General features: G+C 40.2%; 2 protein-coding genes across 2 annotated transcripts; both read right to left on the reverse strand.

Moving 5' to 3' along the window:
* Positions 1–930: 930 nt before the first annotated feature.
* LOC104419076 (hypothetical protein) lies at positions 931–6,593 on the reverse strand. The gene is made up of 7 exons (XM_010030602.3): positions 6,363–6,593; positions 5,808–6,262; positions 5,208–5,393; positions 4,582–4,689; positions 3,798–3,998; positions 1,811–3,693; positions 931–1,505 (listed from the first exon to the last, which is right to left on the reverse strand). Exons 1-7 carry the CDS (start codon positions 6,436–6,438, stop codon positions 983–985), a joined length of 3,432 nt encoding a protein of 1,143 aa, XP_010028904.2. The 5' UTR covers positions 6,439–6,593; the 3' UTR covers positions 931–982.
* Positions 6,594–7,621: 1,028 nt separating this feature from the next.
* LOC104419077 (hypothetical protein) lies at positions 7,622–8,167 on the reverse strand. The gene has a single exon (XM_010030604.3). It carries the CDS (start codon positions 8,165–8,167, stop codon positions 7,622–7,624), a length of 546 nt encoding a protein of 181 aa, XP_010028906.2.
* Between the last annotated feature and the right edge of the window lie 10,124 nt (positions 8,168–18,291).

Raw genomic sequence — 18,291 nt, forward strand, 5'->3', positions numbered from 1 at the left:
CGCCTTTTGAGACCGATTCGCCTGAGGACGATGACGAGTCGACGTCAATCGAAGGCGCAAAAAGATAACGCTCTTCTTCGCTGCTTATCGCCCGCCCACCACCCCCCAAAAAGGAGAAAAAAGGAGAAGGAAAGTGAGAGAACGATTATTAAAAAAATGGGGCGGAGAGAAAAGATGGTTTCCGCGTGCATTCAAGTTGCGACCGGTGCTTTGATCTTTTCTCCGCAACCCCCGTTTTATTAAAACGAAATATTGAATCGGCCTTCCTCGTGGAGGGCAGGAAGGGAGGGGGTGGGGGCGGTTTGGTGTTGGTTGGCTTTCGCGGGGACTTTTCTCACACGGGAGGGAGGCTGAGATGGGAGAGGGGGTGCAATGCCCCGCCGACGCGTGTCCTGGTCGGATTGGCCCCTTCAGTTTGCGCGCGCGGGCCGCGCAGATCTTCGATCCCTTCTGGGACCCGCAACATATGCCTGCATCCGCACCGGATATGCGCGTTCCATTATCCTCTTAACGCTATCAAAACAGATCGTGCACTCATTTATTGTAAAATCCAAAGTAATTTGAGTATTAAATGGATTCACGATTTCCTTAAATCCAATTCACTTTTGTGACTTTCCCCTACTCTCTCACTTCTTGTTCTCACCTTAATTTAAATTTAAATTTTTCTAAATATGTTTCCTACAATATAAATTGAGTCAAGTATTAATCGGAGTCCGCACGGTTTGAGTATAGATCAATTTGATTTCCGTTGCATGGAAATAAGTCAATTTAAATCAGATCATTTTTAACTCAACCCACCCATTTGACAAACAATTCCCCCTTCATAGGAAAGAGAAGGTAAAGCCGTGAGAGATTTAAGAAGCGGTAAGCTATTTGATTAAGCACACCCCTTTCATCCATTCGGAGTTCAAAAACCTTCATGACGGGATATCAATTTTTAGCCCTAAAGGAAACTGGATTTGTATTTATCTTTGTATGTTTGTTAATAAACAGTGACTACGGGTCCTGAATTTAAGGGGGGCAGACTCCAGTAAGAATCCCCATCGTCCATACACCCGCCATGCCATCTCAGTCGGTAACTACCCAGGGGAAAACGAGAAACGTCGAGCAGGCAGTCCGAGAACCCTTGGCCCCTCTTGTTTAGCTTAAAATGCACAAATGCCGTGGCATCATCGCCTCGGACATTCTTCGCATCACACTTCCCTCCACATCCCATCACCTGATGAAACAGCTGTTCGTTCAGATCGACCATATCATCGCTCCCCCAAGGTTGACAAACCGAAGATGCAGCCTCGTCGCATGCTCCGCTTGGTCCTTGCAACCCGATGGGTTTTCTGCAGCGAATGATGCAGTACAACTCTGTTGGCTGAACGGCAAGATCGGGGGCCATGTTCTTCAGCTGAAGGCAGAGATTCAGAGACAGTTGGAATCCTTGTGAGACGGATAACCCATCTGGGTGCCTCGGATCAGCATTGCAGACATAGAGCTCTGCACCGATGGGAGGCCTGAAATCAAACACGTCCAGTGTTAAAAGAGCTCCTTATAATCAAAAGGTCGCTCGTCAAAAGCAATGAAACTACCCAGACAAGAGACATCAAACTAACTAAATTCCTGTTCGACCAAAAAAACAAAACTAACTAAATTCCTGACCAATAATCTCAGACATTCTCTTGGCCAATCAACTACGAACCTAACAGATTAGCAGAAGAAAAATAAAGAGTGATCTGAAAGAGCATTAAGTTACACTAATGTTGTAAGATCAATAAAGAGCAGGCTAAGATGGCCAAAGTCTTTGTAAAAGTGTACTTACCTTACTTTAAAATAGTATTTAGGGGCTGGAATAGGAATTTGGAACCAATTCATAATGACATTCATTGCAAGTCCTCCACCAACCTTGCTAATCTGGGAAAGAGATTCTTCCCATACTCCGTTTGTCTGATTTCGCAAATTAATAATTCCAGAAACTGCAGAGTGACAGATGCTGAGCAGCTCCCTCGCTTCGCAGCTGCTAGGCTGATTTTTGGACTGCAAGTGAAAGCAGCTCTTGGGCCGCTCCTTCACATCTAAGAGTGAAAGGATACTTTTGGTGATCTCGTGATTTATATGGATTATGCGTCCAGACAGATTTTGCAATACCACTGTCCATGTAATGTTTTTGGAGTCTTCTAAACCAGACGCTAAACTTTCTTTGGGATAGAAGCTTGGAATAAAGAGAGCAAAACCAGTGACAAATGAGAGCAGTGAACAACCTAGTGCAAGGGTTGAAATGACTTGCAAACTTTTTCTGTCAATACCGATGAAAGATACAGCAAGCAAATCAAACTCCTTCGATAGCATCATCCATCGAGATGAGATTAGAATGAGCTCTCGCAAGAACTTCATGCACTCATCCCCTCTTCTCTCAATACCTTTGTTATTGCCATTGTCTTTATCAAAAGAAATGGAAGCCGAGACTTTGATCATTTCAGCCACAATTTCCAACAGTTTCACTCTTAATGCCATAAACCATGTCTGGAAGAGAAATGCTCTGTCAGATGCAGTACCAGATTGCAGCATTTTCCACGAAGACTGCATATAAAAGTAAGCATCAGAAACCTTATCTCCAAATTCAGATGAATTCATAGACTTGGTGGCACCTTCTCCAGTCCTACAGAACTTTCCTCGAATAGGTACATTTGGGATCTTGATCTTCTCTAAACATTCTATCAAACTTGATCCTTTATCTGGTAAGATGAGCATTTGAAGTTTCATCTCCGCCAGAGAAAATTGAGCTAGTGATTTCAACCAGCAACAATGAGATTTACATTTGACTCTGGCTGATAGATCAGTAAATATACAATTTGATGTAAACCATGTGCCCCGACATGCTGCATACAAGCCAGCATTATAAGCAGGCCAGTACTCCTTGTCAGCCAATATCTTTACTGCACACTTAATACTAAAGCATTCACTTTCAATCAAGTAACCACAAAGAGTAGCATGGAGGTGCTTATTAATTTCCTCATTCTTCTTTACTAAGCAGATCCAGATAAATGGACTGTGCAACAGTACTGAGCATATTATCTGTACATAAGATGTAAAAAAGTTGCAGTGCTGAATGCATTCGGCCAGAACCTTAACTTTCTCGAATATATGGATGGTAATAGCACCAGCTTCACTTAGAACTTCAAGGAAAGATGTCAAAAATTTGCAGATAATAAGTACAAGGTTTGATATTTTAACTATGTTTCCTTCCTTCATATATTCTGCACTGTCAGCCACTGATAGGCCATTTTCTTCTGAAGACCTAGCACCCTCACACTCATTTAAAAGACCTTTAATAACCAAACTGATTTGATCCAGCACCAAAGCACCCAGATCCAAGTCTCTGCTGGCCAGATGAAGAAGTAGCCTGAGCATAATCTTTACTTCACCAAACACTTGAGAGTCAGTATAAGAAGGATTAGAGGATAGCCTAACCGAAAAAAGTATCCGATCAATGATGGATCTCACAACTTGCAGAGGCAGAGAAGAAAAGTACCCAACAGATTTCATTTCTTCTCTCACACTCACCATAAGAGATGCATCTACTAAAAGACAAAGGGCTAAGAGGCTCTTTCGCTTGGTAGGACATTGGGATGCAATACTTACAAATATCTTAGCGAAATCAAGCATGTCCATGGGAGATATGCTTGGCAATACATAGAACCGAACCTGCAGAAGTGGAAAGATCTCAGTATACTTCAATCAGGATAATACAAAAATATAAATTTAGATGAAGAATGCAGGAGTATCTAGGAGTATCTAAGAGACATGACCCGAAACAAAATCCGTAGAGCTTGGCATTGAAGACCTGTAGGATGTTTAGGATCATCTGCAATTCTGAGCAACTTCTTAACATTTCCAGCATCAGGGAAATGGAGAACTCCTCTTCTGTAGACATAATTGATACATCTGAGAGCCATTTCTTCCATAAACAATGTTTTCCCTTCACTCAAAATTGAGAAAAGCAAGTCCACCTGCATTTAAATGTCAAAATGCTATGCAATTATACATCAGGAGTAGAAATCTGCAATCATTGCCACAAGGAAGGATTAACAGGAAACTTTCAATACAGTTTAAAACCAATAAGCGGGTTTACTGCCAACTACAAGCCACAGTTCGTAATCTATCAAGGCCAAGTCAAGCAAAACAGTACTACAAGGAGATAATATTCTTGTCCTACATTAGTAGAGACCAAATGCACTAAAACAAGCTGTTTTCTTCTCTGTGAAGAACATAGAAAGAAACATAGAAAATCAGAAGATGAAGAGGGTTATCAAACACAGAACTCCAGACTTTCCAAGGCCAAGAGAAGAGAAAAATTTCAGTGAGATTAAGTACCTTTCGAGAATGGTTAATGATAGAATAGTTTAATCAACTGGATTTGCTACCCTATTAAAGAGCCAAGAATGTCCTGAAGAGTGCAACCAACTAACAGGCAGAAACATCCTAGCTTTTCCTTGAACAAATTATTTACGCCACGAGCATGAGAACCCAATTGAGGACAAACATTCAACTGCGAGATTTCTCAAAGTTATGAATATTTTATGTTAAACTTACCTGTTCAAGGACAAGTAGAGGTGATGTGCAAGCAAGTTTTGATAAGGACACCATCATGGCACCAAGAAACTCATCATCAACAGAGCCTAAAAGCATCTTTAGACCTGTCTGCAAAAATAAATGCTTAGTGTATTGTGAATAATTGTCAACAAACATGCATGTAAATGAACTTATGAAGCTCATAATAAGACTTTTGCTTCTGACTGCTGACTATCATCCTATACTATCAAAGAACAGAACAAGCTAGGGATAGCTAAGAGCAAAAATGCTAATTGCCTGTATGGTGCAGCATTTCGGGCAGTTATATGATAGAGTGGCAAGGCATTTACCAACAGTACATGAAGAGACAGACTTTAACGCGAGACTATTTATTTATATTAGCGGATTTTGAACCAATACAACATAATTCTTTAGCTCTAGCATTAACTTTTTAGAAACATGTCAAAATAACACAGCTAATATGCCAAGCTACATCTACTGTTGGCCACAACATCAACACTAGAGTCTCTGTTCACATTTTTCTCATATCGAGGCACAAACAATAACAAACCAATCATGCCATAGTTAAAGGAGATTTTTTCTTGCCAATGCATGTCTTGCAAGCAAGCATAGAAAAACTGCCAAACCTTGTAAGCTTCATCTGCAATCGAACAAGAGTAGTTCATTTTTGGGAAAACACGTGCTCCAGCCAACCTAACAGTAGATGATGTATCTGATGAACTCATCAGATTAACAAGCATGTGCAAGAAAACCAATGCAAAGTCATCTGCTAACTCACAAAAGCACCCTCCGGCAAATAAAGATCCCTGTACCTGCAAAAAAACAAACAACAAAATCAAAATGAACTCCTTTTCCATCATAAATGGCATTAAGTTGACAAATTGGCACGCGTAGAAAACAAAACAGAACAAAATCCGACAAGAAAATTGTCCTAGCAAATTAGAGAGGTGTGAACATTTAGCAAAAGATGTAATCCCCCTGCTTACACGCTTGATAAACACTCGTTTTGTCAACCAATGTTACTGCTTCATGACAAAATCTCCAACATCCATACACTACTAAGCAACAATGCTAATCCAATTTTAAAAGTACACTACCCTTACCGCTCCAATCTAGAGAAAAAACAGGCGTCCGCTAGAAAAGCACTATTGGAAGTAAGTTATTCACAGTGCCCACGAAAGTGAGGCAATGGGGGATCAAATCACTTATCGGTTAACCAATCTCACCTCCAAAACCTCGGAAGAAACCAAACTTGAAAGCACCAGGTACCGCACATGAGCACTGTCTTTAGCAAAATCAGCGCAACACCCAAAGATCACTAGAGCCATCGCTCTCGACTCGACATCCCCGCCATCAAACACAACCTTAACTCTAGTAAGCAACTCCGTGGGATTATTCACGCGGCCTTTCGACAGGATCCCCACCACGGCGTCCGCGCTCCCCCTCCTCCTCTTCCTACCGCACCTGCGTAGCCTCCGGAAGACCCTAACCACGGCGCGCATGATCTCGCGGTCGCCGGACTGAAAAGCGTCGGCGAGGCGCAGCAGGATCGCGTTGGCAAAGAGCCTCTCCTCCCCGGGGACCAGCCCGTACATGCTGTAGACCGACATCGTCGGCTCCGGCTCGGAGCTCCATTGCTCCAACCTCTGCCCCGCCTGCAGTATCGCTTCGACCGGCCGACCTGTGGTCAGCGAGGCAAGGCGAGACGGCGCCTACGTCATCAGCGAACGGCGTCGATTACAAGCGAGTGGGGAGGTGCCAAAAAAAGGGGTTTAACTGACCGGGGATCTTGGAGCGGAGGGATTTCTCGAGCTCGATGCTCCAATCCATGGCGCAGGCTGCGGATATCTTCTCCATCGTCGCCGCCTCGACTTCGCGGAATCATCAAAGGAGGAAGAAGAAGAAGAAGAAGAAGCGCGAAAGTCTAGGAGATGCCCAGAATCGAGCGCATAAACCCTAGTCCTCCCTCTCTGCTCGACGAAAGCGGCAGCAGAGATTTCGCGGGGTTTTGGTTTGCGGAGGCAGTTTGGGGGGGTCGGACACGACGCCGTTTTCGTCGGCGCGATGGATGGGCTCGCAGTCGGATGGCCCGATTTCTCTACCCACGACGCCGTTTTTTTGTCTCCGGTTGCTAGCTTTCTTTTATTGGGTTTGAATTTGCATCTGTTTCTCCTTTCTTGACAATGCTTATTTCCTAAAGTCGTTAAAAAATCACAAGTTAATTTGATTTCGATAAATCATGCTTTAGGTATTTGCACAGGTTTAACTCACAACCTAAAAAGTGATCATTTACACTTCAATTTTTGGCTTCCTCCGTAATTGGAACTTCGATCTTTGCACAAATGGGCATTAGGGGTCGATACCCAACGAGACCCGGCACACCTAAAATGCTCAGAATTTTCTTTAGGACGAAGTGAGCTTTTTTTCGATGCATTATATAATTAAAGATATCTTTTAGAACTATATCTTGCTCCCAAATCACCCAAAAAAAAAAAAAATTTGTCCAATATTAGGATTACGGCGAACGAGTCGAGGAAAATAAATACTCCTTGCAAGGAAAGGCTCCAATTCCTGTGTTTTACATCACTTGCCCTTATCAATCATGAAATGATTAGCATATTGCGATGGAGTTATTCAGTGAGCAAACCAAAGCACGACTCTTTAGAAGAGCTCGAAGATCTCTTGGGATATTATGGAGGGATGAAGGTCATTTGCAATTATGCTTATTACACTTAATCCACTTTATTTTCTAAATAAATATCCACTTTATTCTCTAAATAAATATCGTCTGGCTATATCCAATTCGCGAGGCGAACGGAGCCCGACAACACGAATTAGCTAAAAAATGGCGGGGGGGGACTGGACTCGAACTCGAAAGACCGACATGACCATCGTTCTTCTAGCGCCTTCCTTCCCCTTCTATAAGGTACAATTCATCGTCAATCTGAGTTTTCGTACGGAAAGGCGGACCGGACCGGACTGGACTGGACTGGACTGGACTGGACTGTGGAGTTCTCGACGGCGGCCGAGTGCGAAATCGCTACGGGCTCCGGTCGAGCGCCTCGTTGAACCGCTTCAGCGAGAGCTGCTTCTGCATCATGATCTGGCGGTAGAACCGCCGGATGAACAGGTCGGCCACGCGGTCGATCTCGTTCTCCAGCACGAAGTCCTCCCCCTCCTGCTTCGAGTTCTTCACCTGATCGATCACCGACCCCCCGCGGTCCTCGAGGTCCTCCAGCTCGGACAGCGACTGCGCCAGATCGGGGTACTTGTCCTCCTCGCCGCCGGCCCCACCGACCTCGACGAGCTCGCCGCGGGCCAGCTCCCGGGCCATGCCGTCGGCGTAGACGACGACCGCGCCGTCGCCGTCGCCGCGGCTGCCGCCGGGCTGGCGCGGGCCGAGGAGGTTGCGGAGCTTGTGGGAGATGGAGTCCACGACGAGGGGCCGGTTGCGGAGGAGGGAGAGGAGGAGGAGGCGGGCCTTGAGGGCGTTGGTCTTGCTCTTGAGGGCCAGGGCCTTGGCCTTGGTGACGCTGGCGAGGAAGCCGAGGATGTGCTGCAGGAATCCCGAGCCCTTGTTCCTCATCGTCGATCGCCTTCGGCCCCCTTTATTTCCGAATCGAACGGAGATCGGATCGGGACGATGGATTGGATCGGATTAGAACGAGTGGAGATTTTTCGTTCTTGAAGATTTTACAGCGCTGGTTTGGCATGGGAAGAGCGTGTGAAGATCGACGGGGTTTATATAGCGGAGGATGCTTTGTCTGGGGGTCGCTTTGCATTGCATGGATCTGTAGGGAGAGATTGGAGAGAGAAGCGAAAAGGAGAGTTGGTGGAAGTACAGGTGGCTCCGTTTGTTTGGTTGTGATGTATGATCCAGAATCCACTGTGGCTCCAATTCGTGAGACGTGATTGGATTAATAATCTTTAAAAATTCAGTTCGATCCTATCCCTCGTATAGTCCGCACTGGGATGTCGTTTGGACACGTACAGATATTCTTTTTTGGGTCGAAACACGCGCTAAACACGTGAGTCGCTTACTTAATTCGTATTTTTGGAGGGAAATGGATCTCTATTTAGTAATAAGGTAAAAGATCTTCCACCCATTCCATTTCGATGTCTCGATATATCTCAAACGATGATTAAAAATCTCGTTTTTCATTAATTTATTACTGGCATTTACTGAGACATCAAGGGAAAACTATACAGGAATAAATAATTCTCGTCCAAGTCTAACCTTGAACTGTTTCTTATTGTTAACGATGAAAAAGCCATAGGTCAGCGTGATCAGGAGTTATTTGACAAGAAGTAGAAGCACACTCAAGAAATTTCAAAATGAAATATTCTTCTCATTTTCTTGGATGCAGTTGGAATATTTTAAGGGACAGAATCCTTTGTCCCGTATGATGTTCTCTAGTGGCATCTCAAACCATAGATTCACAGAAAGGGAGCATCATGCGAAATAGAAGAGCTTTGCGCGTCAGATTCAAATGATGTTGCGTACACGTTTAATCAAGTGACTACTCATTTAGACCGTCGGTTCCTCAAAATACTCAAGTGATCTTTTCTTAGTCCATATTATTCTTAGAGTTTAATATGGACAATGCTATTGTTCCATTTTCCAAAAAATAAGAAAGGATTTTTTCTAATCATGATAGATTTTTGAAATCACGGATTAGTGTTAAAAAATCGACAACAAAACAAATTATTAATCACCTGAACTTTCGGTTATTTTACCGGTAACTTATCAGCACTTTCATAAAATTGCCAGCTCATTTTGACAATTTATAAATTAACTTTAATTTGGTTTGGATTAATACTCTGAAAAACCCTAAACTAGTGTACTCATAACAAATTTACCAAAAATTAATTTTTTTATCACAAAAAACCCCAAATTGATATACATTCGACAAATTTACTGTAAATTGATATACTCATAACAAATTTACCCCTATATTAGTTTCTGTTAAATTTTAATGTCAAATTATTAAGTTCAATGATATGTAACAATTGATCAGTGTACTAATTTGTTATTTTACTTTCCGTTTATCATAGTTATACAAATTTTGCGATTTTTTGTAGTATTAATCAAATTTAACGGATGGCATATTTGTCACAAATGTACCAGTCTAGGGTTATCGGTAGTTGAATAAATTAGTTTAGGATAAATTTATCACAAGTATACCAGTTTAGGTTTTTTATGATCAGTTGGGTAAATTTGTCACATGTATACCACTTTTGAGTTTTTTATAGTCAAAAAACTAGTTTATGGTAAATTTATCACACGTATAACAGTTTGGCGTTTTTCAGAGTATTAACCCATTTAGTTTTATCCCCATGCATTAAATTTACCAACTTTTATCAATATTTATTTGAGCAACTTACAAATTAATTTTTTTTCTTCCCGATCATGTTATCAACCAGTTTAAAATTCCCAACTTTCATTTGAGTTACTTAACAATATTTACTTTGGTTTTTTTTTTTTTTATATCATTGTCAACGTTTCTTATCGTTTTATTTACTTTTACTTGTGTTTCTAACAAAATGGTAGGAGTGCACGAAAAAAGGCTAATATATTTAGTTAGACTCACATTCACTCAAAAATTCAAGCCTATGAGTTATGAGTCAAAAGAGAGCCCAACTTATCTCACTTGAATCTCCAATGTGCAACTTCATCCTTGATCTCAATCACCAACACGCAACTTTATTCATGATCTCTTTCTTTAGACCAATTTAATTCTTTGAGATATTCACCAAACACATCAACAAATTAGAAGCCTACCGATCTACCATCGAAGATCGCCAAGTCTGACAATTTCTTGCAAAGAGATCACCAAGAGAGAGTCCAAATTCGAGCTTATTAACAATTTAATTAAATTTACATTCACTCAAAAGCTTAAAGCACGTGAGTTATGAGCTAATTATGATATATTTACTATTCAACAACAACCAAACTTCTTATGTAAGACTTTTTAACACAATTCACACGTGTATTTTAACAACAAATGCCTTAAATTTATCGACTCATATGTATAAATTTTCCAATTCTTATTTGCATGGCTAATTAGTTTTTCTCCCATTAGGTTATTTATTAGTTTTGATTTATCAACTCTCATTCGAGCTGCTTATCGACATTCATTTTATTAATTAAAACAACAGACCCACTTTCTATTGAGTTACCAACTTTCACGTGCCTTACTCAACTGAAATATGGCAATTGCTTAATCAAGTAGTCTTCCTTTGCATTGGAACTAACGAGCAGACATTCTCGCCCGCTCTCTTTCTCGTTCGGCGCATTAGTGTCGCACTTGCTTTAATTATTCATTACACCGTTAACCTTTTGAACTGAGTGACTCTAACGCTGGATGCAACGATGAAGGTGCGAGTTTTGACTCCTTTTGCCATAAAGGTTTGATCATTGTTTATTGAATCTATTCACTGATCTATGCACACTTGACATTCAAAATCGAGACAAGGGCAAAGGAAATGCTAACTCGCTTGTTCCCATTTCGAAAACCGCCATATCTTACGATAGGAAAAATTATGTAAAAAATCCTAAATCTATTATACGGCTGCCGATTTAGTCTTATATATTTCAATTTGACTAATTTTAGTCTTGAATCTTATGATGATTTTTTCAATATAATCATTACAGTCAATTTTAATTAGAAATCACAGGCATCTCCATTTAAGCGGCATCGGCTGATACTGACATGGATGAATAAAGCAATTCGTTTAAATTTTCTGATTTTATTTCCTTTCCTTTTTGCCTTTTTCTTGTTTTTCCTATTTCCCTCCGCCGGTCGTCTAGGCTTCAATGATGGTTGGAGAACTGAAGCAAGGGCCTCTACCGTATAATAATTTTAAAACTTTTTTTTATTTTCTCAATTACGATTGTAATCAACACTTAAGTAACCCCCTCCACAAGGCCACTTGTGCTAATATATGCCTTCGGATCGTATAAGATGCATCCTTCATATACATAACTTACATGTATATGCCCACGTCCGTAGTCATCCCCTCCGATCTTCTTTTTGCAACAACATGGATCGTGACAACAGCTTCCAACAAGGGCTCGAGCCAAAGACGCGCGAGCAAAGCAAAACGAAGCGCCATGGTACGCACTCGAATTTAGGTGCAAATCGTGATTAAGGAAGACTACCATAATCGAGCAATCGTGCATGGTCAAGAGCCGACCCCATCGAGGCCAATAGCACCCGGTGGCCCATGTCCTCATAGGTCGCCCTGGGGGGCACGCATCCTCGATAGTACCTCGAAGATATTTAGCTACAGTGGTCCGTTGTACTTTGGCAATAGTTAAACGAAACTGGTGCCAAAGCGAAGGAAAACCCTAAATTCTTTTCCTATCTTTCCGCAAAATCCAGGGGGCTTGCCAAATGAGGCACCACGGCCGCTTGATGGAATTTGTTGGGGAAAAGTCAATATGGAGGGAAAAGAGACCCCACTAAGCAATATAAATATAATTAATTCCATAAAATAAAGCACATGATTATATGTATATGTGAAGAAGAGCAAGGGTAAGAGAGGGGGTCGCTTTTGCTTTATGTGCACTTGTCGCTCTTCCGAAAGTAGGCGAAGCAAAGCCTTAAAAAAGGGTAAAGCAAATGTCCATAATCAGAAATGTTTATTATAATTTTATAACATATATATATATTATAATGTATTGATATTTATATGAGAAATAATACATTGCGTGAGAGCTTGTGCATGCTGCGCTCAAAGCTGTAAAGCTCCGTATAATGTATAATTAGTAGGGGCAAAAAAGAAAAGAAAAAAAAAAAAAAGTTGCACAAGTACATGGTGGAGGTTGCCCTTTTTCATTTTAATTTTATTCTTACTATTTTATTTGATGTTGCTTTTCTATTTTCTATTTTTACCTTTTTTGTCTGAGTAGAGAAGCACCCGGAAAGAAGTTAGAGCAAGGTGACAAGACATCAATACAAGTGAGATTTGCTTTGCTCGATGTTGATGTTAACAACGTTAGAAAAAGATGCATATATGGTCATGCTCGTGGGGTTCAATGTGCGGTCGATGCGAGACACGAATTTACTCACTTTCCCCCCACATGATTGTCATGTGTGGAATCGAATTTGGTAGATTCCTTAGTCTATTTTAGCCATAACCCATGCTCTATACCATGTTGAAAGTTAGGCGTGGATCGAAATCCCTAGAGGTAATGGAAAAAAGATCGAGAAAATTATTAAAAAAATAAATAAATTTATTATACGAACATCAATGTAATCATAAATATTTTAGTTTGATCAATTAAGTCTGAATTCTTTTGACGATTTGTCTATATAATCTTTTCAATCAAGTTTGACTAGTAATTGCTGACATGAAGGCTCATTGTCTTACATGGCATGGTTAATATTAATGTGAACAAGTTTTTTTAAAAATTTTCTAAATTTTTATAGTTTTTTGAATTATTTCCTTTTTCTTCTTTTTTCCCCTTCTTCCATGGCAACCCTCGTCGGATTTGGCAAAGGCTGATCTCGCCAACGTAAGGCAAGTCTTACCCTTGCCATCCTTCACTACATCTCAGCGAAGCTCGCCTCACCTACAATGGAGGAATGACAAAAAGAAAAATAAGAGAAATTAAAAAAAAAATTATCCATGTCAATAATCACATGGTCAAAATTGACTGTAAAGACTACATTAACAAATTATAAAAAAAACTTAGAAATTGACTAAATACGAAAGATTAAGAGGTGCATTAATATCCGTATGATAGATTTATAACTTTTTTGATAATTATTCCTCAAAAGAATGGTAATTGCAACAATCATACCAATGATAATGATGAAAAAATTGATAATAATCTCGTAGGATTACAAACCCTAGCTCCATATCCTATAAGATATATTATAGACGGATCAACTTTTAAAAAAAATATAAATTTTACTAAGACTCATGTGTGTGTGTGAATCTGATTATGCACGCGAGACGAACCTAAATTGATTTTTAATCTGAAAGTTTTTATCAAAACCTGTAGAGATGTTCGTAAGAGGGCACACTTATATTTATTCAGGAATTAGGAAACGTGTCAATAATTCTTTACTCGACATCCGTCAGTAGAAATCCCAACATTTGCGAGGACCAAGTCAGAAATAGATCTAGGTCCATCGATAGATCATACGGAGCTCAGCATGTTAATAATTGGAGACCTGAACTTCAGGTTGCCGGTTACTACCGTAAGTGGGTTCTGGCCCATAGCCTTCTCGTCGTTACTTTTATGAGGCCCAACTCTTTTTTTTTTTCTTTTTTTTTCTATTATACCAATAATTCTGTTAAATTCTCAATATCGCTTACGCAAACTCAATGAAAAAAGGTAATCTAACTTAAGAATATCTCAAGGATATACCCAACAGTCCATCTATCGAGACACGGCAAGGCTCAGACGACCCGTATACATGATTCTTCGTGCGAAATAATCGAAACCAATAACGACTGGATTAGGGCACGCTTGGTAACAATTATGTTTTCGGGAATAATTTCTGATCATAAATTATTATTTTTTGTTTTATTCTCAAGAACAATTTCTAAGTATTTTAAGTCGTTTGGTATTTGTCCAAAATTTCTAATTCGGAATATAATTACATTTGAGTACCGTGTTCAAAATTTCTACTCAAAATCATTTTCTTTTAATTTTTAAATAATTTTATTAAAATTTTCTTTTTCTTTTTTATTTCTCTCTCATATTCTTCTTCTTCAAGTAGACAAGAGCCGGTGACCTCACTGGAGCATCGTCGACCCTTGGCGAGGCCGACCCTTGTCAGTCGAGCCTCGCTGATAGTTAGGCGAGGCTCGGCCTCGCCAGGGCTGGGTGAGCCTCGCTGGGGCGGGGAGAGGCCCGCCTAGCCATCGGTGAGGCTTGGCTTAGCTTGATCGATGGCTGGGCTTGCCTCCAGCGAGTTCGATGGACCTCGCCTAGCCTAGCAAGCCTCTGGTGAGCTCGCCGAATCGATTGCTGGTGACCGGTGGTAGTGGGTGGCAGTAGATGAAAAAGAAGAAAATGGCTTGATTCTTAGATTTGTTCCGAGAAACAAGAATCAACTTCTTCTTCTTTTTTATTATTATTCTTGATTCTGTTCTTAATCTTCTTCTGGAAATAAAAAAATAGAAATTTGTTCTCGAGAACAAAATTTTTACCAAACACGATTCTATTCCAAAACTACTCCCATAAAATTCGGCACCGTTTGGCCGGTTACCAAACAGGCCCTTAGAAATCGACAATATCAAATCTCGCATCTTACTAGAACAAATAGAGCCACATGATTATAAGGTGATTGAGAAATTGCAGAAAGGTTAAGGGACGGGCTTGATCATAGATTGGCAAGAGCACCGATTGGCACAAAACCAGCACAACGTCAAGTCACGAGATGTCAAAGTGATTCGCGATATTTGCTTGGCATGATGGATCTTTTCTTCTCCTTCTCCTTTTCAGTTTTACAATTTGACTTTGAAGGACAAGAACCACTTGATGACAATAAAGCGAAAGGAAAAGGGGTAAGGTAAACACCAATGCATTCGCAAAAAGGCCATTTTCCAATGATCAAGTGGAGTGCTCCTTGCATTGTATGGCGAAAAGGTAAAAAGAAAAGATCAAAGGGAGAAAAAGGCAAACCAATTCAAGAACAAAACTCACGTGCACGATTTCCGTCCTCCTCTAACCACATTGTAGCTTGATTACAGGGGAAGGAATTGAACGAAAAACATGGGTTTTGAACATGGGTTTTGCACGCCAACCTTACTTTTTAAGACGATTTATTCAATAGGGTCGAATCTGCAAAAGCTAATGATGTCTGAGGTTCAAAAAGTTGAAAAAAAGGGTAAAAAAAATCTCAAAAATTCGTTCAACCCTTGAGAAAAGCAGGAGATGGGGGACTTGAGCCATACTTCATGCTCCATTATTGAGCGGAGAAGTCAAGCTTCCCAGATGTTTCGCGTGGAAAAATTAACTAATTTATTGATTAATTAATCGAAATCTGGTTAGGTGCTATGGGGAAAAGCTAGAAAGGAACGATCCAGACTGGTCACAGCTCCTTCTAAGTTCCAAAACTCACTTTGAGGAGCACTTGCAAAGGCCTTTGACATTTCAAAGCTCGAACGCTGGAATCTTTCCTCTTTGACGTACGCCCATCGCCATCAAGATTTGGAGAAAAGGAAAAACAGACATGCCCTCGATGTGTTTTTTGTCGTGCCATCACATGCTATGATAGATAGGAGAAAACCTACTTACTTATCTCGTAAGTTATTATTTTGTGCATCGCAGAGAGATGAAAATTACACCGCTTTCTCTGACTTCAGAAACAAAGCCACGGGCAAGCTTTGCTTTCGTAAGAAGGCGCACGTTTTGATTGATCATAACTCTCGATTGGTGGCTATATTTCGATAGCACTCTCCGGCCGACATCAATGCCTTTACTACGTTAATCCAACATATATTCATGTGAATATTCGGCATATAATTGGAGCTTCGATCATGCGTCGTTGCGAAAGTGTTTTCTTGGTGGGCTACGGAAAATAATGGAGGCGTGGCTCCTAGCTTTAGAGCTTGATAAGTACACAGGATGGTGCGTCGATGCTTCTTCAGATCAACAACTACATGTGACTCAACAATGATTGCGCTAGAGCTTGCCCACAGCTTTTGGACAAGAGAATACACTTTTGTTGCGTTGGTCCGGGGCCGTACGTCAAGTATGCGTCCCCATGTGGTTTTCCAATGTCGCGAGCTTTTCGTGCGCGATGACTACTCCCGATCTACCACGCCATTTCCTACCGCATGGCCTTACTTTCTATCGGCAATAATTGAAGTTGTCGAGGAGGCTTGTTCCCGAGATCCCTTGGCTTTATGGAAGGGTCAGCGTCTTGAGGGCCAGCACCGACATGATGTTGAATTAGATAGTCATCGGTTGTGAAGACGGAAGAGTTCTCAGTGATTTGATCATTAAAAATCCCAAAGTTTGGAAGTATCGGAATCCAGAACTACAAAAGAGCCAGCAACCAAAAGCCCTCCAAATGAATGAATTGGTGAGGTAATTATAGTGAGAAGATTAAGATGGTTAGCGGACAGAATCACACAATGAGGTGATCACGGTGTAGGAAATCGACCAGTTAATAGGTTACCATGATTAGGGGATACGAGCCAACAAAGAGGGTTGGCACATGTCGATTGGATACAAGCCGACACCAAATCCACTACAATACAAGCCGGCACCAAATCCACTACAAAGGTTATAGTGCATATAAACCAAGTAATCCCCAAAGAATCATGTTCCAAACCCATTAAATGAAAACTCTTTGAAATATCGCAATCAAATAGGGATATCTTGGGATCTCGCCGCTGAGCCATCCCTATAGAGAGCAATGCTCTGTGAAGCAAGTTTGCGATAAATCCCCTAAGTAAAGGGTAGTTGTCATTAAGTTACCCAAGAAATAATACATTTATATTCACAAATTCAAAATGAACAAATTACGCATTTACGTAATTAAATTTAGATAATTTGCAGTGGTGATTTGTAATGCATATTCTTTTATGATTTCACTCCTAATTAGTAGTTTTAGTTAATATTTTTAAACGTTAAAAAAAAAAGATTTCCCCTCAAGAAAATGTTTTTTGTTGGAGACGAGAAGTCGTTGAGTCCCTGTCAAAGACATGGATCCAACCATTAAATAGATTGATTTTGATTTATTTCCTTTTTTTGCATGAGTTCGATGCAGATCTTAATGAGAACAGGAAATAGTTGAGGGAAAACAAATAAATGAATAAATAAATTCTGGACTGCGGGGCCCCTGTTATTTCAGTACACAGCTGGCATTTTCTTGCAACAAGGGTCTCACGATATTTCAGCCTCCTGCCAATGTTGACCAAATTATCTATCGGATGGGACTTTGTCAACCCAGAATAATTGAGAGGGGCGAGTAGCTTAACAACGTGCCTAGAAATCTAGACCTCCAAAAACTGAAACTTTATTCATCAAATTATGCCGATAAATAAATGAACTCCATTAGTAATACAAATACTCAGTTTTAAGGAAAACGCAAATGATATGGTGCAATCAATTTATTGTGACTAATTTACAATTTGATAGAACAATTCAGTTTGATCTATCAAAGTATCTCGCATTTCTCGTGTAAGGGGTTTATATGCTTTTTGCTCTCCCTCCATTTGTAAGTTTAAGCTTTTTTATTGGACTTTCTAATATAATATTGAAGTTAGGTTCTGCTCTACTTTTTTTTGTGCATTCAGCTCTTATTCATTGAATTCCATGTGTTGTTTTTAGTTCTTGTTCATAAAATTTCTTGTGTCATTCATAATCAGACTTGCACGTAAGGTGAGGTGTTAAAGTATTCCACATCACTTGTTAATGAGGACACGTGTCATTTCTTTAAGCTTTTGGGATGGACACATTCCGAAAGCAATATTAAGGGAAAATTATTCAAAAAGCCTTAAACATATTATACAGTGATCCAGTTAGCTGTGAATTTTTCAATTTTGTCAATTTACTCATAAATCTTTTACCAACTTTTCAATGTAGTTTATCTAATTAATTTTGGCATGAAATCACTAACACGGTGATTTAATTAGCGTTAACCATCTTCAAAGTTGACAAAAATAATTTTTAAACTTTCGGAAACTTTTTAAATCTTTCTCTTTTTTTCTTCTTTTTGTCATTTTCTTCTTCTTTTT

Source organism: Eucalyptus grandis, chromosome 9 (genome assembly GCF_016545825.1).
Source record: "Eucalyptus grandis isolate ANBG69807.140 chromosome 9, ASM1654582v1, whole genome shotgun sequence".
NCBI lineage: Eukaryota > Viridiplantae > Streptophyta > Magnoliopsida > Myrtales > Myrtaceae > Eucalyptus > Eucalyptus grandis.

Coding starts and splice junctions, on each gene's coding strand:
- LOC104419076 (XM_010030602.3), bottom strand. CDS start 6,438: ATGGAGAAGATATCCGCAGCCTGCGCCATGGATTGGAGCATCGAGCTC. Junction 6,263..6,362: donor CCTCCGCTCCAAGATCCCCG/GTCAGTTAAACC, acceptor CGCTGACCACAG/GTCGGCCGGTCGAAGCGATA. Junction 5,394..5,807: donor TTTCTTCCGAGGTTTTGGAG/GTGAGATTGGTT, acceptor GTTTTTTTGCAG/GTACAGGGATCTTTATTTGC.
- LOC104419077 (XM_010030604.3), bottom strand. CDS start 8,167: ATGAGGAACAAGGGCTCGGGATTCCTGCAGCACATCCTCGGCTTCCTC.